Raw genomic sequence first — 19,951 nt, forward strand, 5'->3', positions numbered from 1 at the left:
TGAAAGCGAATTGTCGTTTATACTTTAGGTAATCGGTATTTCCGACATCCAACGAACTTTCTTTCCCCGGTTTTTTTCAAATCGATTATCAGTGACAAAGGTCGATGATCTCTGGCTTTCGTGATTTCAAAAAGTTAGATTCCCGAAGAGATAGGATGTCGTACAACACCCATTAGTTCGTTTAGTTAATGACATTTTAAAAAAAGCTGATTATGCAGTTCCAAACATGTTTCCCTCATTTTAGTTTCGTTTACGTCACGTGTGATGTGAAGCACTACATACCCGCTTGGTGTCTATTTTCGAAAAGCGCTCGTGATTCAAAAATGTTTTTTTTACCCTCACCCCAAAGCCCTAGCACGAGCTCCGCCTCCCCACATGGGGTATGCTTGTAAGCGCTTTGCGTTCCCCCGAGATTTCAAAAACCATGACCAGAAGGCACGAGTCGGCCACACGTGCTCTTCTTTCTGTTGAAAATCGGCGCTCGACTTGTTTCATTTACCGGAACAACTTAGTCTAGGCTTGTTGCTCACGCTTGTTTGGGGCAAAAAAATTAAATAAAAAACACTTACCGGTTAATTTTCTATGTAAACTGCATTGTTGATCTTATTCATCGGCATAAAACGACATTCTTTAATAATTGAAATTAGCGCCCCTTGTGCAAGCTGAGATGGACAACAACGATAATCCTGTTATTCAAGGATTGGAGGCTCTTTTGGGGAGTGAAGACATGCATGAGGGTTCTGTATCTCACAGCAAAAGTTTTGAAGAAATGAGAACCAGATTCAGAGATAGCTTTAGTTTGGATCAATCAAAGGATTCTGGGATTGCTTTTTCCAATCTTAGTTTTAGACATATCCCAAGTGTAAACACATCTATTCAGAATGTGAGTCTTTTTGTTTCAATCATATAAAGAATATCTTACTAATTCTTTGTCGAACAGCAATCCATGGAGTCAGGCTTCTCATGTGAATTATATGATACTTCGTTCAGTTTTAAGCCAGCTGTTAATGTTTCATTTGATGGATGCTACATCGAAGATGATTTTGTGCCTGTAACTAGAGGTCTTGGACAAAAGCTTCAACAGTCACAGTGGGTGGGTAAAAATTTGACTGCTATCCATGCCTGGAAAATTTTAATAATTTTTTTCCATTTAGCCAGCAAGACCTAAATCTGGGATCCTTTCTAGTGCTGTTAGCCACGGTGGTGATATTAAAAGTAAAACCCCTTCTTCACCTTCAAGCATACAAGAAGCATACACCCAAGTGAAACATACATACCTGTTGAAAAAGTGTTGGAATAGTATATGTTGCATAAGGAAACTTCGTACTCAGTTGACTCAAAAGCCTATGGATCTGGAGCAACCAATAGAATGGAGCGTAATTTACTTGCTTGATGCCTTCAAGAATGAAATTATAGAAGTAAGTTAATTTACTAATTTTTGGAAAAAATTTGCATAGTGTTTTACTTTAACATTTTAGATGACCAAAGAATTCAGTGACTCGAAGCTTGCTTCCTTGCTACATGAAATTCAGAAGTCTTTAGAGCTGGTGTACAGAAACATCGGTTGTAGTGCTATGGATTGGAATATGTTGAACCAACTTCAACGACTCTCTAGTAATTTGTTTGTGGCTCTCTATTGTCAGTGCATTCTACAGAATTCACTATCTACCCCAGCTGAAGAGAAGTTTCGTTCCGAGAAACGCTTTACAATTTGGAATAGTTTGGCCTAGAAGTGTTCTGTTCTAATCTTAAGACCCCGTTCTTTTTGTTTTCCTGTTGAGATTGGCAGCATACTTTTTCGCGACGTGCCTAATGTTTTTTTCCCCTACACTGTACGATAAATAAATCAATAAATGCTTTCCGTTTTTCGTTTAAAATAAAAATATTAGTATAAAAGGAAAACCATAAACTTTCCATCTACTGTGTTATCCATCCCGCAGCTTCTCCATTTCGAATTGTGGGCATTTTGAATGCACCTTTACGATTTCCAACAAGAAATTTTTTAATACTCTGCCGGTCAAGTGTTTTTGGTTGTCACTGGGTTAAGATGTTGTTAGATATGGTTGTATGCCGTAAATTGACGGGTGGTTTTAAAACATACACCCTCTACTTGGTTTCTCGAGCTCACCATCACGAAGAATTTCAATACCAATCTAAATTTTGCTTAAGAGTAGTTTATTTTAAAAAGAAGTGCATTTACCATCTCGAGATGAACGTGATCTTGTTCGATGATAATAATAAATATAAAAAATCAGTGCTGAACACTTTGTCTTATGCTGGTGAACATTTGAAATTGCCTAGGAATAAAAGCTTTAGATTATTACTACTTCCACCGAATATAGTTTAATTACCGATACCTTATTCATGTCTGCAATTTTAACGTCGTCGGTCCCTATGGCCTCCACGGCTTCGGTACGGCCTAGAACCCCTAGACCGATTAGACCTGCTTGGATAAGGTTGGACTGCTGGTCTGGCAGCAATTCGACTAAGAGGAGATATGAAATTTGGTGGCAAATCAGGAAGTGTTGCTGGTGAATTTTCCATTGTTTTCAGTTTGTTTTCAATTGCTTTTATCTGCTGCTCAAGACTGCATGTTACAGTAGAGATAAGAATAAAATTGAGAAATTTAATAAAAGCCTCCTAAATAACCATATAATTTGTTTCTATATCATTGAATTACTTTAACTTATGTTTGTTGTCCTTTGCTCCACTCAGAGCAGGTATGCTAAGTTGAGTTGTTTTAGGCCCAGCAAGGTCATCCTAATATAATTGTTTTGAATGAAAACATTATCACCAAATCATTGAATATGTATCAGAGGATTACTCACTTTATGTACACTTCTGGCTGGCTTCACTAACAGAGTCCTTCCAAGAAGAGATTTCCCATCAAATTCTTTTCTAGCTCTTATAGCTTCTTCACGCTTGTTAAAAGTAAGAAAGGCATATCCTCTTGGTTGTCCTGCTTGAGGTCCAATTTTATGAAAGAGGTACTCAAGCTTGTCAATAGTACCAGCATTTTGGAACAGTTTTACCAATTCAAACCAACAAACCAAAAAAAAATCAGATAACTATACTGTTTCATTAAATAGAAAGTTTAATTCACAGTTTATATACTTACTCTGTCACTCTTGAGTCAAGATTACCAACCCAGATCCGGCTATCATTATTAGGATGAGTATACAAATCTAACATAGGATCGTCTTTTTCCATCTATATAGTTTGTAGAAAATTTTTGCTTACAGACAGCATTAAGCAATAAAAATTAAGGATATAACCTCAGTATTCGAATTCATTTTAGCTTGTTTTTCTTCTCACTTCCGATTTTTCTCCCAAACAATAAAAAGCCCTGACAACAACACAATCAATCGATTTTCGATTGACAGCTATGGGGAATTTAGTATTAGGCATCGGTGCCAATTGTGAATTATAAATCTGACATTTCTATCATATTTTTAATTATCAGTTTGTAGAAATTACAGAAAAGCTTAAATATAAGTGTAAATAATCAAAGAAAACTTCCATTAAAAACAAACACACATTCATAAATTTATAAAATATGTGTTTTAAGAAAAAAGCTGTTTTAAAACTTTTTTGTACTACATACTAATACATTAAAGTAGATTAAAACTTACTAAAAATTTTTTAAACATTTTGAAATGACAAATTTCTTTAAGTTATTATCTTAGAATGTTTCATTTGTTCACTTTTAGCTGGCAACGCTTGCAATTGTTTTTTATAAAGGGAAGTGAGTTTCTATCCTCTACCACTAGAGAGTGTCTCGTATTCCTCAGTCTTTCTCTCGTTCGAGTCTTTCCTCGATCGACTCGATCGTCCATTCTATCCAAGATGGGTGAGCACTCTTTACATTAGATTTTATCCTCTTTCATCCATGTTTTGCTTATTGTTTTTGAATTTGTTTAGTTTTGAATTTGTTGTGCTCAATTTCAATCGTGTTGTAGAACCGTTCGATTTGCTCTAAGTTTTAAAGTCGAATTTCTTTATAGTGCAACAATATGCCCCTGTCGGTGTCTGACGTTGGCGGGGCGCATCGTGTTAACTGGAGTTAGAACTAATTACGTTCATTTAATCTAGGCATTTCTCGTGATCACCAACACAAACGCCGGGCCACTGGTGGCAAACGTAAGCCCATCCGCAAGAAGAGGAAGTTCGAGTTGGGCCGTCCACCAGCGAACACCAAGGTGAGTTTACAATATAGTGGAAGGTATTACGTAGAAGTGTCCGAATCTTAGAGTTGGCAATGAAATCTACCGTATATATTCCAAGTGATTAACATAACCAAACCATCTTTCGGCTGAAGAAAATGATGAAGTTACCATTATGATTTTTAAACGACTAATCTTTAAAAGCGAAAGTTTTGGGAACTTCTAACGAAGCCTCTATTTGCAGCTTGGAGCTCGCCGTATTCACACTGTTCGCGTTCGTGGTGGGAATAAGAAGTACCGTGCCCTTCGTTTGGACCAGGGTAACTTCTCTTGGGGCTCTGAAGGTGAGTTTCCAAGCAAAGCAGATTTGATTTGTGTTAAATGATGTCATTCGTGCGTGTCATCTGATCCTATTGATGGATAAGACTTCATTGTCGTTAACTGATAACAAGTTGGTAGTTAGTGGATTGTTTAAAGTGTCGGCTTGTTCACCATTTGAATTTTTTCCATGCACAGGTGTTGCCCGTAAGACCCGTATCATCGATGTGGTGTACAATGCTTCCAACAACGAATTGGTACGCACCAAGACTTTGGTAAAGAATGCCATTGTTGTTGTCGATGCTACACCCTTCAGACAGTGGTATGAAGGCCACTATGCCATTCCTCTCGGTCGTAAGAAGGGAGCCAAGCTTGTGAGTTTTGTTTTTTTAAAGCAAATAGTTCACCATGATGATATACCTTTTACTTGCACTAGGCTGGAGCCTCGTGTGATACTGTTCTAGTATCGCACATTCTAGCCTCTGATGTTCTGTCATAGTTACTCTGAGCTTTGCATTTTAATTGTTTTTTCTTAAATGTTTTCATCACTTACTTAACAGCTCTGTTCTTTTGTAGACTGAAGCTGAAGAAGCGGTATTGAACAAGAAAAAGTCCAAGAAGTCTGAGAAGAAGTACAAGACACGTCAACGCCTCGCTAAGATCGAGACTGCTTTAGATGAACAATTCTTGACTGGTCGTCTCTTGGCATCCATTGCCAGTCGCCCCGGACAGTGTGGAAGAGCTGACGGTTACATCCTAGAGGGCAGAGAATTGGAATTCTACCTCAGGAAAATGAAGACCAAGAAAGGGAAATAAATAATTCGCCGCTTTTTGTACTTCTGACCTGTGCTCTCCATCTGCCACAAATCGTTGACAAAAATACAAACGGGCTGGCGATAAACAGTTGTTCATTTCGTTATCATGGCTGATGGTTGGAATAGTTAGGGGAATACGGTTTGAGGCTTGTTAATATCTAACACTAAGGCACAAGATCTTGAAAGATACTTAGATAATAATACCTTTGTTTCGAAGAGCAATTACGATGTTTTGATTTAACCGAATGCAATGCTGACGCCTCATGGATGACAGTTTTATTGAAATGTATCTTCCACGTTCAGATGTTGGGATAATGGTACACATCACATGCCATTGTATGTTCACCGAGAAACTTCCCACTAAACTGAGAACTACGCTGCATGCAGGTGCGTAAAAAACTAAATTCAAAGCTTAAGAAAAGCGGTGAAATAAAATCAAAGCAAAATAAATGTAATTTTTTTTCATTTTTTTACATTTGACAATCAAGCATTTATGTAGACAAAACAAATTTGTATAATAGTTTGACAGTTTGATAAAATCTACTATGATGAAAATCACATGCCAATGTTTTTCTTTAAAATAAAAATCCGGCTTAACTTGTAGGAATGTTTAAAATACTCGAATTCCTTTAAATAAGAGGGCAATAGTAAAATCAATTTGGTCTCACATTGCCTTGCATCAGTCAATTTCTTTAAAAGTACTTTTAAAACACGAGTCGTAATATTGCCGTTTGAATAATTAAAACAAGAAATTGGTGCTTAATATAGCAGCTCTCCTTTTGTCAGCCCTGTTGAAAATATGACTAACTCTTCTTGCCTCTTCCAAAGTAACGAGAAGAGAATACTTATGGTAATCTAATGCCGGTTGAGGCCATCTCCTCGGCTTTTTGAACGACGCATAGATGCATCTCCTATAACACATTAATTGTTTGTACAACTAAATACTTAGTGTGCTTGTTAAAGCTTGACAAGAACTTACCTGAGAGAGCAAGTTTACGAGCACTTTCACTCATGCCCTCAGCTTTACTCTGGCTACGTTTCATAGCATTGGTAGTAGAGCTTTGCAGCTCAGAAGGGTTGATACTTGAGCCTCTAGAGCTATGAAGAGCCCGACCCCTCTTATCCAAAATAAGTTTGTCCGCTTTAACGAAAATCCCGTGCTTTGGTTTGCAGCTGAAATAACAAACTCCTTGAACAGTACCATCATGTTTACCTAGAATTACAGACATTTAACTGGGACACATCGCGAATTAGAATTTATCTCTTACCTGTCGGAGCATCTAATGTTACCCCAATCCAAGTACCAGATGCAAATTGCGTTGCACCTATAAAGGAAATTATGCCCGACCAGTTGTAAGGTCGTACTAAAATACTCTCGCCTACAGTTACCCATTCCGGTAAAGGCTTGGAGGGTTTACTCGTAACTGCTGGAACCTCGGAAGAAGTTTCCTAAACGTAAATGAAATTAACATTTATAAGCGGTGCTAATAAAATGAATGAAAAACTTATTGCTACCTCATCGTCGGTGGCTGTAAGGCGTTCGATGGAAACGTTGCTACTGCTACTATGAGCACTGCCATAACTATTGTTGAGATTAAGCGATTCGTTTACGGTCAATGCCGTGGGGCAGGAGGATCGATGAGCCTTTAGAGCTGTCAATTTGTCAACCGAAGCTTTTGACCTCCGAACGACTCCACATTCAGTGGAGACGACCGTCAAGCTCTTTTCGAATTCTTCTTGGTTCGCTTCGTACGTAGACGCAATGGGTGGCTGTGGCAGTGGCTGAGCTATCGGATGATCTGGCGTTTCTTCCGTGCTAACACTACAACTTCTTAAAGAGCACTCGTCCTCATTGGTACTAGAAAGCGTCACCTCTGACGCTCCATTCGATCCGTACCCACTAGAATAAACGCTCTCGCCTTGTGGACCATTCTCATCGGCATGCACTTGCAACCGGCTTTCGTTGTCAATCATGTCTAATTCAGCTTCTTCTTCGTTCTAACATAAAACATTTTTGTGCTTTACTTATGCTATCTTTCTTTTTGTTACTAGAACTTTTGATACCTTATCTTCCATTATTTCAGGGGTAGTTTCTAGCTTGTCCACAAAGACAAGGGATGATATTGCATGGTTACCAGCAGTAGGATTTTCTTCATGTAAAGTTGTCATTCTTGAGACGAGACGGGAAGATGCGGGACTAGGAGATGACTGATTTAATCTACCTAGTCCTGCACTGGCATTAAGATTAAGATAATTGGGCCGCGTCACCGTTGAATCAAGTGATCTGCGAGCAACTTCACTAGATGGTGAATTAGGAGATCCTGTTGTCGTATTTTTATCCTAAAATGAATTAATGATTAGTTTACTATACAAAGAGGTTAGAAAAAACTAGTCTTACTCGGCCTTGAATGCCAAGTATTTCGGCCGCAAAATTGGCCAATGATTCTGAGCGTCCCATTTTCCCTGTACTGCCATTACTGTTTTCTTCTTGCCAACGAAGTAACTGGGACAGGTTGGGAACACTCAAGGTCTTTCTCATGGTTGAGCTCGTTTTTCCACCTTGTTGGTTTTGGAGTAGTTCTTTTACAGCCAAATTCTGGCGGAGTCTGTCCAACGTCAAAATAGATTCGACTGCCCCTACGCTTTTCGTATATTTTTCGATGTAAGTTTCACCGTCCTCAGAATAGACGTCTTCACCTGAAGCTGCTAGCTGTGCTAGGGATTCGCGATCTTCCAGCTCTTCGCTGGCTTTAGGTACATTGGATACGATTTCGTACATAACTCCCGAAGAGGTAATCGAATCAACACGTCCGATCTTCTTCTTCAAAATGCTCGTAAGGCTCTGTTTCTTGTAGATATTAATTGCAAGTCTCTTGCGCAGAATGAGATCCATCGGAGAAGGATGTGACAATCGAACCTAAGTTGCGAGGTTGTAATGTTAGTTTATGGCAAAACAAAAGTAATAAACAACTAACCGTGGCCTTTAAGATCAAGTAGACTCGCTCATTTGCTTCAGTAACGCGGTTTAGATATAAACTGTCATGAATTGAAGAGTCCCAGGCAGCGACGGCACCGATATCTTCATTGTCAAGATACCTGATGATTGGCAAGCTGGAAAACTGTCCACCATGTTCTTTAGGTAAGATGGAGTTGCTTCCAGCTGGTGACATAAACTGCCCATCATCAACCATATTTAAACCGTCGAGAAAGGAACTATTTTCAAAACTTCCATGTAGATTTGATTGATAGGGTGCGGAAAGATCGTCTGGGTTTAAATCGAGGAACAAGACCGGGACGTGCCGTTCCAAACCAGCAGGAGGATTCCAATCCGTCGGTACGGGGGCACCTAAATCATCGGCAGTAGATTAAAAAACAAGCCGCTCATATTACATTTATTGGATCTATTTTTACCTGGAATTCCCGAACTGGATATGGGTATCAAGACTGTGTTTCTCTCCTCCGTCAGGCTAACCCACTGGTTCACCAAACTCTGCTCACGTTCAACATCGCTCTCGCTTTTGTCTGGCTTTTGCATTAAACGTTGCAATTGCTGGTCAAGATGTTGTCTTCTACGTGCAACGGCATCGCTCCACTTGTCACGCAACAATAGCAGGTCTTCCTCTTGGTACGAATCGAGCTGTTTTTGCAATTTGGACCTGGCTGAAACACTTCCTATTTCGACACATGTCACTGTCTCACAGACCAGTGGTAACGTGCCAGAGTCACGGACAGGTCGGACACGTACGCACACTCGTCGTTGTTGTCCTTGGCGTAGTTGATAGACACCTCCAGACAGACAGTCTCGATGTATAACCTCAACTGGAACGTACTCTCCAGAATCACTCAATTCCTACATGGATAGAGAGGTACGAAGTTTGTAAACATACTAAACGCATTGACAAGTACGTCATACCTGAATTTCCACCCATAATTCAATTCGACGTGAAACTTCACGCCATTTATCCGCTAACGATCTCACTTTTGCTAGCTGCTGCTGCTCCACTTCCCATGCAGTTTTCCCAGCTATAAAATAATAAATAAACGTTTAAATAGTCCACAGCTTCCCGAAAGTTTAAAGATACCTGTGAAACCAACACTTCGATGACCCCAAACCTCAATTGAAAGAGCGCCTTCACTGCACAAATCCATAAACTCCTCTGTTAATTGGACAGTAAAATCCTTTACATGATCAAAGCGAATGCGAACATCATTTTGGTTTCGCCGGTCCTCATCCTCGTTACTCATCACTGTAGGTACTACCACAGCCTCTGTTTGTCCGAACATGTTATACTGACAGAAAACAAAGTGGGACAAAGATGCCGGCAGCCCGCAAACCTAGAAGGGTAGGAAAAACAAACAGTTCAAGTTAAAATAAAAGTGAATTACAATTTTTCTCACCTGGTGTATGCTAACACGGCACGTTATCGTAGAGCAATTGCTATTAGATGTAACATCCTCATCTTGCTCATCCCAATTCTCACCCGAGTCAGATTCACACATGTGATCGGTAGGAAATTGACCAGCTATTCTGCTCAGTTCCACCTGGGATAAATTCACAAATTACTTGGATTGCAATAATATTTTTTATAACACACGAAAAATAAAAAAGCGCAGTACCTGTAATTTTCCGGCTACTTCTCCTTGTTGAGATATAATAGGAACAAAGTAATTTAACCTAACGTCATGGAAGAGCACATCCATGTATATATTAGCGACACCAATTAAACTATGGCTCTCTTGCAGCTCGTAGAATGGATCAGAGCCTGTGTACGTAAAAAATAATTAATCAAATATTCGAACTCTTTGGCGTTTAAAAAAAAATCTTACCTGGAGACAGGAAAGGATTTTCCCTTCTATTAAGCGGATCCACATTCTTGAATTCGTTGTAGAGATCTCTCATGTCCACTAATTTGACGTCTAATTTATCTAATGACCAGATTTGATTGGGCTTCCCTGTCCGCCTGACAAGAATCGCTGGTTCACTCACCAACCCTATTCGTTTACGATTAGGACTCAGGTTGGCAGGTGGGATTTGGAGAGTTACACTAAAGCGTGTCTGCTTCCCAAGTTCCTCGGCTAATACATTGGCTTCACGAGCGAGAGCGTTAGCCCGTACGATGTCTTCTCTAAGCTGCGCCAAACTTCGTCGGAATACCTCATCCTTCTCTTGTGCCCATCTTTCTGAGCGTGGCGTCCCCAGTCCCACACTTCCGCGAAGGGATCTACCGCTCAGATCAAGCGATGAGAAGGATGAAGATGGAGACATGGGTGATAGAAGGGAAGTACGAAGTTGATGAAAATGTCGTTCATATTCTTGCCGTTGACGCTGTAGAGCTCGTTGTTTGTCTTCTTCGTGTTGCTTCTCCAAACGGGCGATTGCCGTCTAATGAACAGAAATATTTTAAGAAATGGGTCATTGTGCATATTGAAGTTACGTAAATTACTTGAATGGGATCATTGGACATTTCTTTTAGGACAAGTTCTTCTCGCGCAAAATTGAAATCTGGTTGAATCTGTTCTTCGCTAGTTGGACTAGGACGCGGGCAGTTGACCCGAAAAAAATGGTTGTTTCCCCATAGCAACCGATCACCGTGACGGAGTAGGACTCGAGCAATTACAGGCGATCCATTCAAAAAGCAGGGCGCGACCCCTATTGGTTCCATAAATAGTTGTCCATTCTCAATAAGTAATTGACAGTGCTCGGTCTGGATGCCAAGTCCAGACAGCTGGATATCAGGCTGACTATCAGCGTCTTGCCGGCCCACAAGAGTACGATCCTAAATGAAAAGCGTGTATATACACAAATGTCCAAATGGAAGTTAGAGGGCATTTACCTTTAAATAGTAGACAAGTAATTCGTTGAGTGATGGGTCAGCATTCAAGTTAACCAGATAGAACTTATTCTTCTCCACTTGGATCCCAGAAGCTTGGACGGAAATACCCATTTTTTCTAAAGCCTGTTGCCGTTCGTGGTGCACACGTTCCGTTTTCACCAGTTTCTCTTCCCACGTTTCCGACATGGCACTCATCAGTTTTTCCGACTGATGAAGTTGCTCGCTGAGATCATCACGGTACACGGCATGCTAATAAGATACAAGGAATCATATTAGTCCTGCCTCGTTGCGTCATTTTTAGGTAGTTGGAAAACTAATTATAAAAGATATTGCAGTTCAAAGTATGTCTCTTTCACAGACATGCTCAAGAGTGGAAATAAAGGGATCAACACAAAAACTATTTTATCCTAAAGCTACTAAAAAGTCTGTGAAGGAATGGCATTGCGTCCCCCAACAAGATCTGCGTCTGAGAACAAAACTTTATGGAGGATGGATCATAACACCCCACCCACAATTGGCATAGAAAAACGCCCTGGATTACGATACCCGAAAATAGCTAATAGTATACTGTGTAAAGCTTTATATTTATAACCTCGTTTCTTATGAGAACCTGGGAAAAAAGGTCTTAAACCAAAATATTCTTGCTGTGCTCGCATTTTTCTAAGGCTTCTAAGCTTTTAGCCTATATAACCCACCATAATAAACAATGCATTGGTTGACGGTGCCTTTCGAAATGCCATCACAGCCCACCTCAAGAGGCTTAAGGCTAGCAGAGTACGAGATATGCCCATATATTTAGGAAAAACAAGGCTTACCTTGAGTTGCTCTTTAAGGAATTCCAATTCCTCTCTCAATTCTCTAATGATACGGCCGTTCGGATCTTCGTTAACTACTGCGTGGCAAACGATACGTTTGGCTCTGTCAGCATAGCGTAGTGTCGACAAAGTTTCCTCGTAGTTGTCTGACGCCGGGGATATCGTGGCCACCATGACTGTTCTGCTGTTTCCACCCAAGTTATCCTATGTAAGGAGTCGTAATATGATATGATTGTTTAAAATTTAGTATTGGGAGAAACTTACTTTAAGAAGCCATGTCAACACAGAATCTCGATACGGGACAAATTTGTCCTTATTTTTTAGCGTAGCTTGATCGGCCAACTTGGAAATGACTAAGCCCAAGGTGGTAAGCGACTTATTGATGTTGGATCCCTCTTTCAGCCGGTCTCCGACTGCTCCCGTCTTAGAGACGCGCTCGGATCCAGCCAAATCGACCAAAGACATTTTGCTGACCTTTCCATTTTTTGGTTTAAAAAATTAAATATATGATTGAAAAATGTTTTTTTTTGAAGTTAAATTTCAAAGCTAACCTTTTCGCCAGTTACGTCACTAAAAGGATCAGTAAATATTTGAGTAAGAATAACGTTGAAAACAGCATGTGAGCGGGACGATTCGCTGTTCATGTTGGTTGCGGCTACAGTTCGTGACTTATTTCCTTCGCCCATAAGCACTTCAATGTCTTGATAAGATGTAACAGCCAGCTGGGCCAGACCGTCTACGTAAGGACCTAGTACCGAATGCTCTCGCACTTTAAGCGATTGCTTGTGAGCCCCAGGGTCTAACAAATCGTGGACTTTTTCGTTGTATATCTCCATATAGCTCACTTCGACCTAGAGGATATTCAACGAAAATATATTAATGTTGAAGGACACCCATTTCAATGTCTTAAGAATGAATTAGAATACCTTGCACATCAAGGAAGGTTCTTCTTCCTTGAGTCGTTTGATTCGATCAAAGAGAGCGTTGCATAGCCGTGGAATGATCCCCGGATTGTTTTGCGTTCCCATCATTGTGTACGACTTTCCGGACCCTGAATTCCCATCGTAATATAAAAGAAGTAATTAATCAATCGGTAAATACAAAATGGCAACGGTTGAACAGGTAAATCATTCACTGTAAGATAATCTCATTGCGAAATTGTGGGCTACGTCATTCCTATAACGGGAATAGTGCAACGCGACTCCCACCAAATAACCAAGCTTCCCTTTGTTAATTACAGCCACATTAAGGCATTCATCCTAATAGTAATATGAACGAATGCGAAATATGACCATCCCGTAAGATCGATTACCCTTGGTTGGTCTGTCCCCGGGCAGATCCCTCGCATTTTAGAAAAGAGAGCGGAGATATGGGAAAAAGCTTGTGCGCCCTTCTTGTAACATATGCTTTTACACACAGAGGGAACAATTAACGTCTGCGGAAGTGTGACCCTAAGCATAACAACAAAATTAAACAATGCATCATCGGAGTCAGTTCGGGTGGGAGGAGTTAACGCTTTTCTACCAATGCACGGTACGAAGCAAATCTCATATACTTGGAACTACTATGTGGCTTCAACTACAAAAAAAAGGAAGAAAAAAACAGAAAAGTCGAGTCAAATCTTGTTGGTACAGTTACAAGAAAACCCATTATCAAGAGTCGAGTGAAAGAGCGGGTAAGAAAAAAAAAAGAAAGGAATACGTTATTGCAGACATAACCCGAGGACAACATGAAATCAGCGCTGGGGCTGATACACGAAAAAATGCAACGAAAGAGGTCAAGTACATTTGCTTGCTTCATTGAAAAATAAGATAGGGTATGAAAGGTTTTCCGAACCTGTTTGTCCGTAGGCGAAGATGCAGGCATTATATCCTTGAAAGGCGTTTTCTAACAAATCCTGGCCGAGAGCTTCGAAAACCTTTTCTTGGCTACTGAATCTGCTATCCTCTTCGTCCAGCGAGAAAAAACTGTGGTCGAATGTGAAGCTTTTGGGGTCCTTCCGGCTGTAAAAAGAAGAAGTCAAGAGTTAGATTACTAGTTAACGTTAGGCCAAACGTAATCTTGGCTTCCGACAACTGACGCAGCCAGACAAAATATAAGAGAGTACACACGCATCAATAAATACACAATTTTTGGAAAATCTACTAAGAATCCCGGGGTATTGAACAGAGTGCACCGGCTTTTCCCCAGAAAATACTCCAAACAGAGCAGATGATACACGATTGAGCGCTCATCCGAAAGGTCACGGGGTACTGAAACTGCGGGCCGGGAAAAGAAAAAAATAAGACCATTGGTGTATTCACTGTACAGGGATGCAATAAATCACGCCTCCCCCTATTTCGAATGATTGCAAAAGAAAGAAGCAAGCGAGCGTGCCTGCCACATTGATCACAGTTCTGCCGCTCGAAATGAGTCACCTTCTTTCTTTCCGATTGGGGACTCGATGTTAGTTGCACAGTCGGTGACGATCACCAAATCAATTCGGTTGGCCAAATGTCACGCACAAAGATGGGAAGGGGAAACTAGTGTGGAACTTCGATTGAGGCATGCAATGAAAAGAATAATAAAAATTGAACATACTGCAAGAGGAACAGAAGGGGGGTGGAGATGAGGCTCCCCTAACATCATGCCATTTTTGAAGTCCTCTTTTGCCTTTCTCTATACTTAATGTTCGAAAGGCTAAATAAAGCTTCACATATTTTTTACATTAAACTAGGCCTCAAGTAAACACAAGAATTTTTCCATTAGGTTAAATATGAGTGATGCTTTTCATAATCTCCTATCTCACTTCTCATTCTCCCTCCCTTTTCCCTTAAAAATGATTCAAACCATAGGCAATTTTAGTTCTTGTCTGAAATAACCAGGACCAGAGTGTGCTGGGGCATCTGTAGATAAGATAAGACAACCTACGTTCTAAAACTATGGTGTTTTAACATGAACAGGAAATTGAACTGGGAGTGTAAGTGGAAGTGTACCTTTCTGGTGGTTTATCCAATGTTGAAGGGTGGTGTAAGACTGTCTGCGAGTCTATCATCTCGACTACACATTTGGTGCTCAGGTCAATTTCTTGAAGGACAAGAAAATGATTTACACTTAAATTCACAGAAATATGCTAAACTAGGACTTCATTACCTCGCCGGTTAAAAGGCCGAACCCTGACAGCGACCTGAACCTTGTTCGACATTGTTTTGATAAATATTTATATGTCTAGGACACCAAAACAACACAAGGGACACAAATACTAGGGGTGGCAGATAGGGAACTGCCTAATGCCTTCACTTTTGCACTGAGATCGCACAACTCATCTACTTTGGCACGGGTTAACTAATAAAACCCTAAGAAAACCCAGCTCACTAACTCGGTCCGATTAAATATATTAAGACATGGGAACTGTTTAGGAGCAACTGCAGCTGCTGTAGACTGCTGGCGCAAGCTAACAAATGAATAAAGACGACTCAGGCCAATGAGTTCCGAAATTCAATGTGATCAGCTTTGTATTTGCGTTGCCAGCCATTGGCTGCACACAGTTTCGATGACAACCCAGTGCCCTACCGAGACGCTAACGGGAATCATACGAACTAGCTATAACGCTATTTTGAAGACCTTTCATTTAAACAGCAACGATGCGCTTTCGAATCAATGTTATAGGCTTGATTTAGTGAGGAGCGAAAGGATAATGAACAAAATAATTTTTTTTCGTCACTCTGTTTCCATTATGTTTTACAAACGATAAGAGCAAATAGACAACTACGAAATGCAGTTTGTAGATGGCGTTGAGTGACCACGTTAAGCATTACTGGTGGGGACTTTTGGCCTGAAAAATTTATGGTACATCTTGAATTGTATTTGGGACTGTTGTTAAACAGTAGCTTCGTTCACTTTCCCAACTTTTTTAATGTTTTCCGATTTCTTTGTGTTGCAATACGGAAACGGATTTTGATATTGAGTGATTTAGGGTTTGCCTGAGAAAGTTGCAGCACCTTTGAGTCATCAGGATTTTGCATTTTTTTAGTAGTGTTGTTCGTAGTCACGTTGCCACACCCTGTGTGTTAGTGTTATTGTTATCGATTTGCGCAAGCGCTGTTGTAGGGATTAACTAGTTCGCCTTTCCGTCGTTGTTTGATCGAAATTGTTGTTGTCGTTTAACTGTCGAGCAACTGCGTTGTACTGTTAACTTGCAAGGAAAGCATAGTGTTCCATTATTATTAGTGAAGTTGCATAATGGGAGCTGTGTTAGGTATTTGCAGTGCGGCCCAGGTAAAAAGAGTTTTATTATTGCTCTTGAAGTATCCTTGTTTATCTTAAGATTTATCCTGCAATCACATCTAGTAATTGTTCGCTAACATCTTCTAACATTTCACAAGATATTATTTTTTAAATGGATAACTTATAATTTTTTTTTGCAGCTGGCTTGCTGTTGCGGAAGTGCAGCCTGTGGCCTCTGCTGCCAAGCATGCCCATCATGCAAGAATTCATCATCAACCAGGATTATGTATGCTATCATGTTGTTACTGGGGACCATTGTTGCATGTATAATGTTAAGTCCTGGGTTAGCATCTGCCATGCAAAAAGTTCCATTTTGTGATGGCTCGGAAAGCAGTGTGCCAGGCATGATTGTAGCCAATGCCATCAAAATTGACTGTGGAATTGCAGCTGGCTATCTAGCTGTGTACCGACTTTGTTTTGGCATGACTTTGTTTTTCCTCTTCATGGCACTTATCATGATTGGTGTTCGCAATTCAAAGGATCCAAGAGCTGGCATTCAAAATGGGTATTACCTGTTAACTACATACAAGATCATAAATGACATAATGTTATTTGCATTTGTGTTTACATAGGTTTTGGGCCATCAAATATCTTGTTTTGATTGGAGCAATTATTGGGGCTTTTTTCATCCCAGAAGATGAAGCTGGAACTTTTGGCACTACATGGATGTATTTTGGATTAATTGGAGGTTTTTGCTTCATTCTCATCCAATTGGTGCTTGTGGTTGATTTTGCGCACCGCTGGGCCGAATCATGGGTGGACAAATACGAGGAAACGAGTTCAAAGGCTTGGTATTTCCTTTTTTTCAGTTTATAAATTAAAACACGCCTCTTTAATAATGTCAAAAATTTACGTTTGTCAATAGGTACTGTGCATTGATTTTCTTTACCTTTTTCCAATACGCCCTGTGCATAACTGCTGTTAGCTTGTTCTTCGTCTACTATACCACGGTTGGTTAACGTGATACGTTGAATGTAGTCAGTTACTACAACGAATGACGTTTTGGGTTACAGAGTGACGACTGCGCTTTGAACAAATTTTTCATCTCCATCAACCTGATTTTATGCATGTTGGTCAGTGTCGTAGCTGTGTTGCCAAAAGTGCAAGAATACCAACCGCGTTCGGGCTTGTTGCAAGCTTCAATTGTCAGTCTTTACACACTCTATTTGACATGGTCTGCCATGTCAAATAACCCTGGTAAATATCTACTTTTTATTTTGTCTTAATTCAATTAAACGTGTCACGTTGTTTAAAAGATGCACACTGCAAGCCAAATTTTTCGGATATAATCAACGGCCAGACAGGACCCAGTACCCAAGAACAGAAGCCAACCTTTGACGCCGAATCGATTGTGGGCCTCGTGATCTGGTTTTGTTGTGTCCTGTACTCGAGTATCCGTACTGCTTCCAACAAACAAACGGAGCGTCTAATTGGTTCGGATAAAGTACTGGCTAAAACCGACGACGGATCTACAGGTACTCTAGGTTCGCTGATGTTAGCATTGGTCTTAGCCTGGTATTATAATAATTAATCGAGAAAGCGTACAAATTTTACAGGTTAATTTACAATTTTAAAATTAATTAATGCAATACTTTAGGAAGCGGTGCTGATGTCCATGAAGTCGAGTCCGGCGGCAAAGTATGGGATAACGAGGCAGATGGAGTCGCGTATTCTTGGTCTTTCTTTCATTTGATGTTCGCCCTTGCCACATTATACGTTATGATGACTATAACGAATTGGTACAAGTAAGTGATTCACCTACATTATGTGTTATGTATCGTTGCCTGATTAATTCTTATTTGATGTACGCAGACCTACCTCGGACTTGTCCACGCTGAGCAGCAACGAAGCGTCTGTCTGGGTGAAAATTATATCCTCTTGGTTGTGTCTTGGACTATACCTTTGGTCTTTGATCGCCCCCGCAGTGCTACCTGATCGCGATTTTAGTTAAACAAGTTGTGAACAATCCATTTATATATTCGAGGTATTTTTTTTGGTCTAAATGTCGAGCAGTTCTTGCATCAGTATCCTATACGGTGTTAGGAAGTCGTACGAATATCTTCATTAATCCCATTTTTTTTAATTAAGAGGTCTTCGTTGACATGACACAATATCTCTTAACCAGTCCCCGTTTTACCTTTCGGCGCACGCAATATGTAAACCAACGTCGATTAAAGAATACATGTAAGAAATCAGTGCGACCACTTGGTTTGTTAAGTAAACCTATTGTAATAGGCCAGAAATTTTTGGGCAGTTGTTTTCTTTCTATGTTTAGTTGAAGGTTTAGTAGAAAAAGCGATTAAAAATTTTCTCTTTAAATGATTTTCGATACAAACTTTTTTACTAGCTTCCGGAACTTCCAAATTTTGCACAGAATTGTATTCACACCAAACAGACATCGGAATGCTAGTATCCCAGCCTAACCTGACAAACAGGTGATTCCAAGCTTCGACACTTTCGTGGAGTACACTGATAAAGGGTTAACTAAGCGCGCTAATTTACAATCAGAGTCAGAACGTCAGTTTTCTTTCATCACGTTAAATAAAAATCGTTAAAGTACTGCCCTTTTTAAGGAACAGACTGATTTGGAATAGGTACTTCCATGTTCTTTACCAGATTGGTCGCCAAAAAATCAGTTTGGGCTCGGTTTAGCATTTCACCTCGACTTGCTCTGAATATAAATAAAATGGTCAGTATAAATCCAAAGAAAATTTCAATGCTTTTTACTTTTTCCCAAGGGCCATGAGACCATAAACAACACCAGTTGCAAACAGCATAGCACTGCCTAGGAATGTTGATAAGCCAGCACAAAGAAACATGGCAGGCAATGATATTCTAGAATGTTAATTGATTAAACATTTCAATTAAGTTATGCAGTAGAACATTAGCAATAAAACTTACAAAATGTAAAATGCAGCCTTGTGCCAAACTGGCCTTCTATCAATAAAGTTTGTAAATGTTTGCACAAAATCCAGAAACATGCAGCAACAGGGTGCTTCTGCTAAAACTACCATGAATCCCGCCAATCTAACAAAAGGAAAGCATTAACAAAGCTAGAAACTCAATCTTGGAATTATTAATTTCATACATTTGCCATATGCCAGCAACTATACATATGGGTGAGAAAGATATGCAGGTCCACAATCCCAAAGCCATGGCCACTAAAATAAAAAGAATACAAATGTAATTTCATGGATTTAAAAAAATGTCATTCAATTCAACTGGGTAAAGAAATTCTTCCGCCCGATGATCAAGTAGGAGGTGACACCGGTGATCGTTTAGAAATGAGATACTTACCAACTCCACCAAAAGTGCCCATTCCTCTTCCGGCATATTTCAACCACCAAGGAACTTCTTCGGGTTGGGGGGCATCCGAAATTGGTTGAGGAGCTGCCGACGACATATTTATTAAAATCAAAACAAAATCAATTAAGCGGCGCGACTAGGGACTGCGAAGAATAAAGATACTAATAAACACAGCCAAAAAAAGCCAAACGAGTAGTGACAGCTCTGAAGAATTAAAGCGGCGTTGCCAGATCATGTAGAATAATTCCTCCCCGTTGGCATCGAAAGGAAAGTATGGAATCACCTGTAATCTAGTCTATAGGTAGCAGTACCAGGTATCCTCTACCATATAGTAGCTAATTTAACTGACGCTACTTTTCAGGATTCACTTCGATATCACACCAAAACGTTCTGAAAGAATCATTGAAAACGTAACTGTCCCTCTTTAAAAGCTA

At 40.0% G+C, this 19,951-nt stretch overlaps 6 protein-coding genes across 6 annotated transcripts; 3 read left to right on the forward strand and 3 right to left on the reverse strand.

Moving 5' to 3' along the window:
• Positions 1-419: 419 nt before the first annotated feature.
• Positions 420-1,859, forward strand: LOC130694667 (uncharacterized). Its single transcript, XM_057517761.2, has 4 exons — positions 420-883; positions 941-1,093; positions 1,155-1,418; positions 1,479-1,859. Exons 1-4 carry the CDS (start codon positions 668-670, stop codon positions 1,728-1,730), a joined length of 885 nt encoding a protein of 294 aa, XP_057373744.1. The 5' UTR covers positions 420-667; the 3' UTR covers positions 1,731-1,859.
• A 299-nt stretch (positions 1,860-2,158) lies between these two features.
• LOC130694681 (probable RNA-binding protein 18) lies at positions 2,159-3,399 on the reverse strand. The gene is made up of 6 exons (XM_059494954.1): positions 3,276-3,399; positions 3,117-3,210; positions 2,829-3,040; positions 2,681-2,760; positions 2,358-2,587; positions 2,159-2,297 (listed from the first exon to the last, which is right to left on the reverse strand). Exons 1-5 carry the CDS (start codon positions 3,291-3,293, stop codon positions 2,377-2,379), a joined length of 615 nt encoding a protein of 204 aa, XP_059350937.1. The 5' UTR covers positions 3,294-3,399; the 3' UTR covers positions 2,159-2,297; positions 2,358-2,376.
• A 329-nt stretch (positions 3,400-3,728) lies between these two features.
• Positions 3,729-5,384, forward strand: LOC130694680 (small ribosomal subunit protein eS8). The gene is made up of 5 exons (XM_057517776.2): positions 3,729-3,850; positions 4,093-4,199; positions 4,408-4,507; positions 4,680-4,855; positions 5,058-5,384. The coding sequence occupies exons 1-5, from the start codon at positions 3,847-3,849 to the stop codon at positions 5,295-5,297; spliced, it is 627 nt and encodes a 208-aa protein (XP_057373759.1). The 5' UTR covers positions 3,729-3,846; the 3' UTR covers positions 5,298-5,384.
• A 347-nt stretch (positions 5,385-5,731) lies between these two features.
• Positions 5,732-15,403, reverse strand: LOC130694629 (kinesin-like protein KIF13A). Its single transcript, XM_057517699.2, has 22 exons — positions 15,078-15,403; positions 14,921-15,011; positions 13,782-13,948; positions 12,872-12,996; positions 12,497-12,796; positions 12,210-12,419; positions 11,946-12,149; positions 11,131-11,379; positions 10,741-11,073; positions 10,124-10,679; positions 9,914-10,059; positions 9,695-9,838; positions 9,379-9,631; positions 9,210-9,319; positions 8,708-9,146; positions 8,272-8,642; positions 7,695-8,213; positions 7,361-7,636; positions 6,812-7,294; positions 6,565-6,745; positions 6,276-6,509; positions 5,732-6,207 (listed from the first exon to the last, which is right to left on the reverse strand). Exons 1-22 carry the CDS (start codon positions 15,127-15,129, stop codon positions 6,152-6,154), a joined length of 5,499 nt encoding a protein of 1,832 aa, XP_057373682.1. The 5' UTR covers positions 15,130-15,403; the 3' UTR covers positions 5,732-6,151.
• Positions 15,404-15,851: 448 nt separating this feature from the next.
• LOC130694650 (probable serine incorporator) lies at positions 15,852-18,406 on the forward strand. Its single transcript, XM_057517735.2, has 8 exons — positions 15,852-16,202; positions 16,352-16,716; positions 16,784-17,002; positions 17,077-17,161; positions 17,225-17,408; positions 17,468-17,686; positions 17,809-17,956; positions 18,024-18,406. The coding sequence occupies exons 1-8, from the start codon at positions 16,167-16,169 to the stop codon at positions 18,160-18,162; spliced, it is 1,395 nt and encodes a 464-aa protein (XP_057373718.1). The 5' UTR covers positions 15,852-16,166; the 3' UTR covers positions 18,163-18,406.
• A 169-nt stretch (positions 18,407-18,575) lies between these two features.
• LOC130694684 (calcium channel flower-like) lies at positions 18,576-19,737 on the reverse strand. Its single transcript, XM_057517782.2, has 5 exons — positions 19,509-19,737; positions 19,300-19,372; positions 19,113-19,238; positions 18,939-19,046; positions 18,576-18,882 (listed from the first exon to the last, which is right to left on the reverse strand). The coding sequence occupies exons 1-5, from the start codon at positions 19,612-19,614 to the stop codon at positions 18,780-18,782; spliced, it is 516 nt and encodes a 171-aa protein (XP_057373765.1). The 5' UTR covers positions 19,615-19,737; the 3' UTR covers positions 18,576-18,779.
• Positions 19,738-19,951: the final 214 nt, after the last annotated feature.

The sequence above is a fragment of the Daphnia carinata genome, chromosome 4, assembly GCF_022539665.2.
Source record: "Daphnia carinata strain CSIRO-1 chromosome 4, CSIRO_AGI_Dcar_HiC_V3, whole genome shotgun sequence".
Lineage (NCBI taxonomy): Eukaryota > Metazoa > Arthropoda > Branchiopoda > Diplostraca > Daphniidae > Daphnia > Daphnia carinata.

Bases quoted from the DNA above. Each gene is read 5' to 3' on its own strand.
- LOC130694667 (XM_057517761.2), top strand. From the start codon at position 668: ATGGACAACAACGATAATCCTGTTATTCAAGGATTGGAGGCTCTTTTG. The intron at 1,094-1,154 runs GTGGGTAAAAAT...TTTTCCATTTAG, and splicing joins AGCTTCAACAGTCACAGTGG to CCAGCAAGACCTAAATCTGG. The intron at 1,419-1,478 runs GTAAGTTAATTT...TTAACATTTTAG, and splicing joins TCAAGAATGAAATTATAGAA to ATGACCAAAGAATTCAGTGA.
- LOC130694681 (XM_059494954.1), bottom strand. The intron at 3,041-3,116 runs AAGTATATAAAC...TGGTTTGTTGGT, and splicing joins TGACTCAAGAGTGACAGAGT to TTGAATTGGTAAAACTGTTC. The intron at 2,588-2,680 runs GTAATTCAATGA...TGTAACATGCAG, and splicing joins GACAACAAACATAAGTTAAA to TCTTGAGCAGCAGATAAAAG.
- LOC130694680 (XM_057517776.2), top strand. The intron at 4,200-4,407 runs GTGAGTTTACAA...CTCTATTTGCAG, and splicing joins GTCCACCAGCGAACACCAAG to CTTGGAGCTCGCCGTATTCA. The intron at 4,856-5,057 runs GTGAGTTTTGTT...GTTCTTTTGTAG, and splicing joins GTAAGAAGGGAGCCAAGCTT to ACTGAAGCTGAAGAAGCGGT.
- LOC130694629 (XM_057517699.2), bottom strand. From the start codon at position 15,129: ATGTCGAACAAGGTTCAGGTCGCTGTCAGGGTTCGGCCTTTTAACCGG. The intron at 11,380-11,945 runs GTAAGCCTTGTT...GTATCTTATTAG, and splicing joins TCCTTAAAGAGCAACTCAAG to CATGCCGTGTACCGTGATGA. The intron at 7,295-7,360 runs GTATCAAAAGTT...GTTTTATGTTAG, and splicing joins CTGAAATAATGGAAGATAAG to AACGAAGAAGAAGCTGAATT.
- LOC130694650 (XM_057517735.2), top strand. From the start codon at position 16,167: ATGGGAGCTGTGTTAGGTATTTGCAGTGCGGCCCAG. The intron at 16,203-16,351 runs GTAAAAAGAGTT...TTTTTTTTGCAG, and splicing joins GTATTTGCAGTGCGGCCCAG to CTGGCTTGCTGTTGCGGAAG. The intron at 17,687-17,808 runs GTACTCTAGGTT...GCAATACTTTAG, and splicing joins AACCGACGACGGATCTACAG to GAAGCGGTGCTGATGTCCAT.
- LOC130694684 (XM_057517782.2), bottom strand. From the start codon at position 19,614: ATGTCGTCGGCAGCTCCTCAACCAATTTCGGATGCCCCCCAACCCGAA. The intron at 19,373-19,508 runs GTAAGTATCTCA...TTTTTATTTTAG, and splicing joins GGGCACTTTTGGTGGAGTTG to TGGCCATGGCTTTGGGATTG. The intron at 18,883-18,938 runs GTAAAAAGCATT...ATTTATATTCAG, and splicing joins CTCATGGCCCTTGGGAAAAA to AGCAAGTCGAGGTGAAATGC.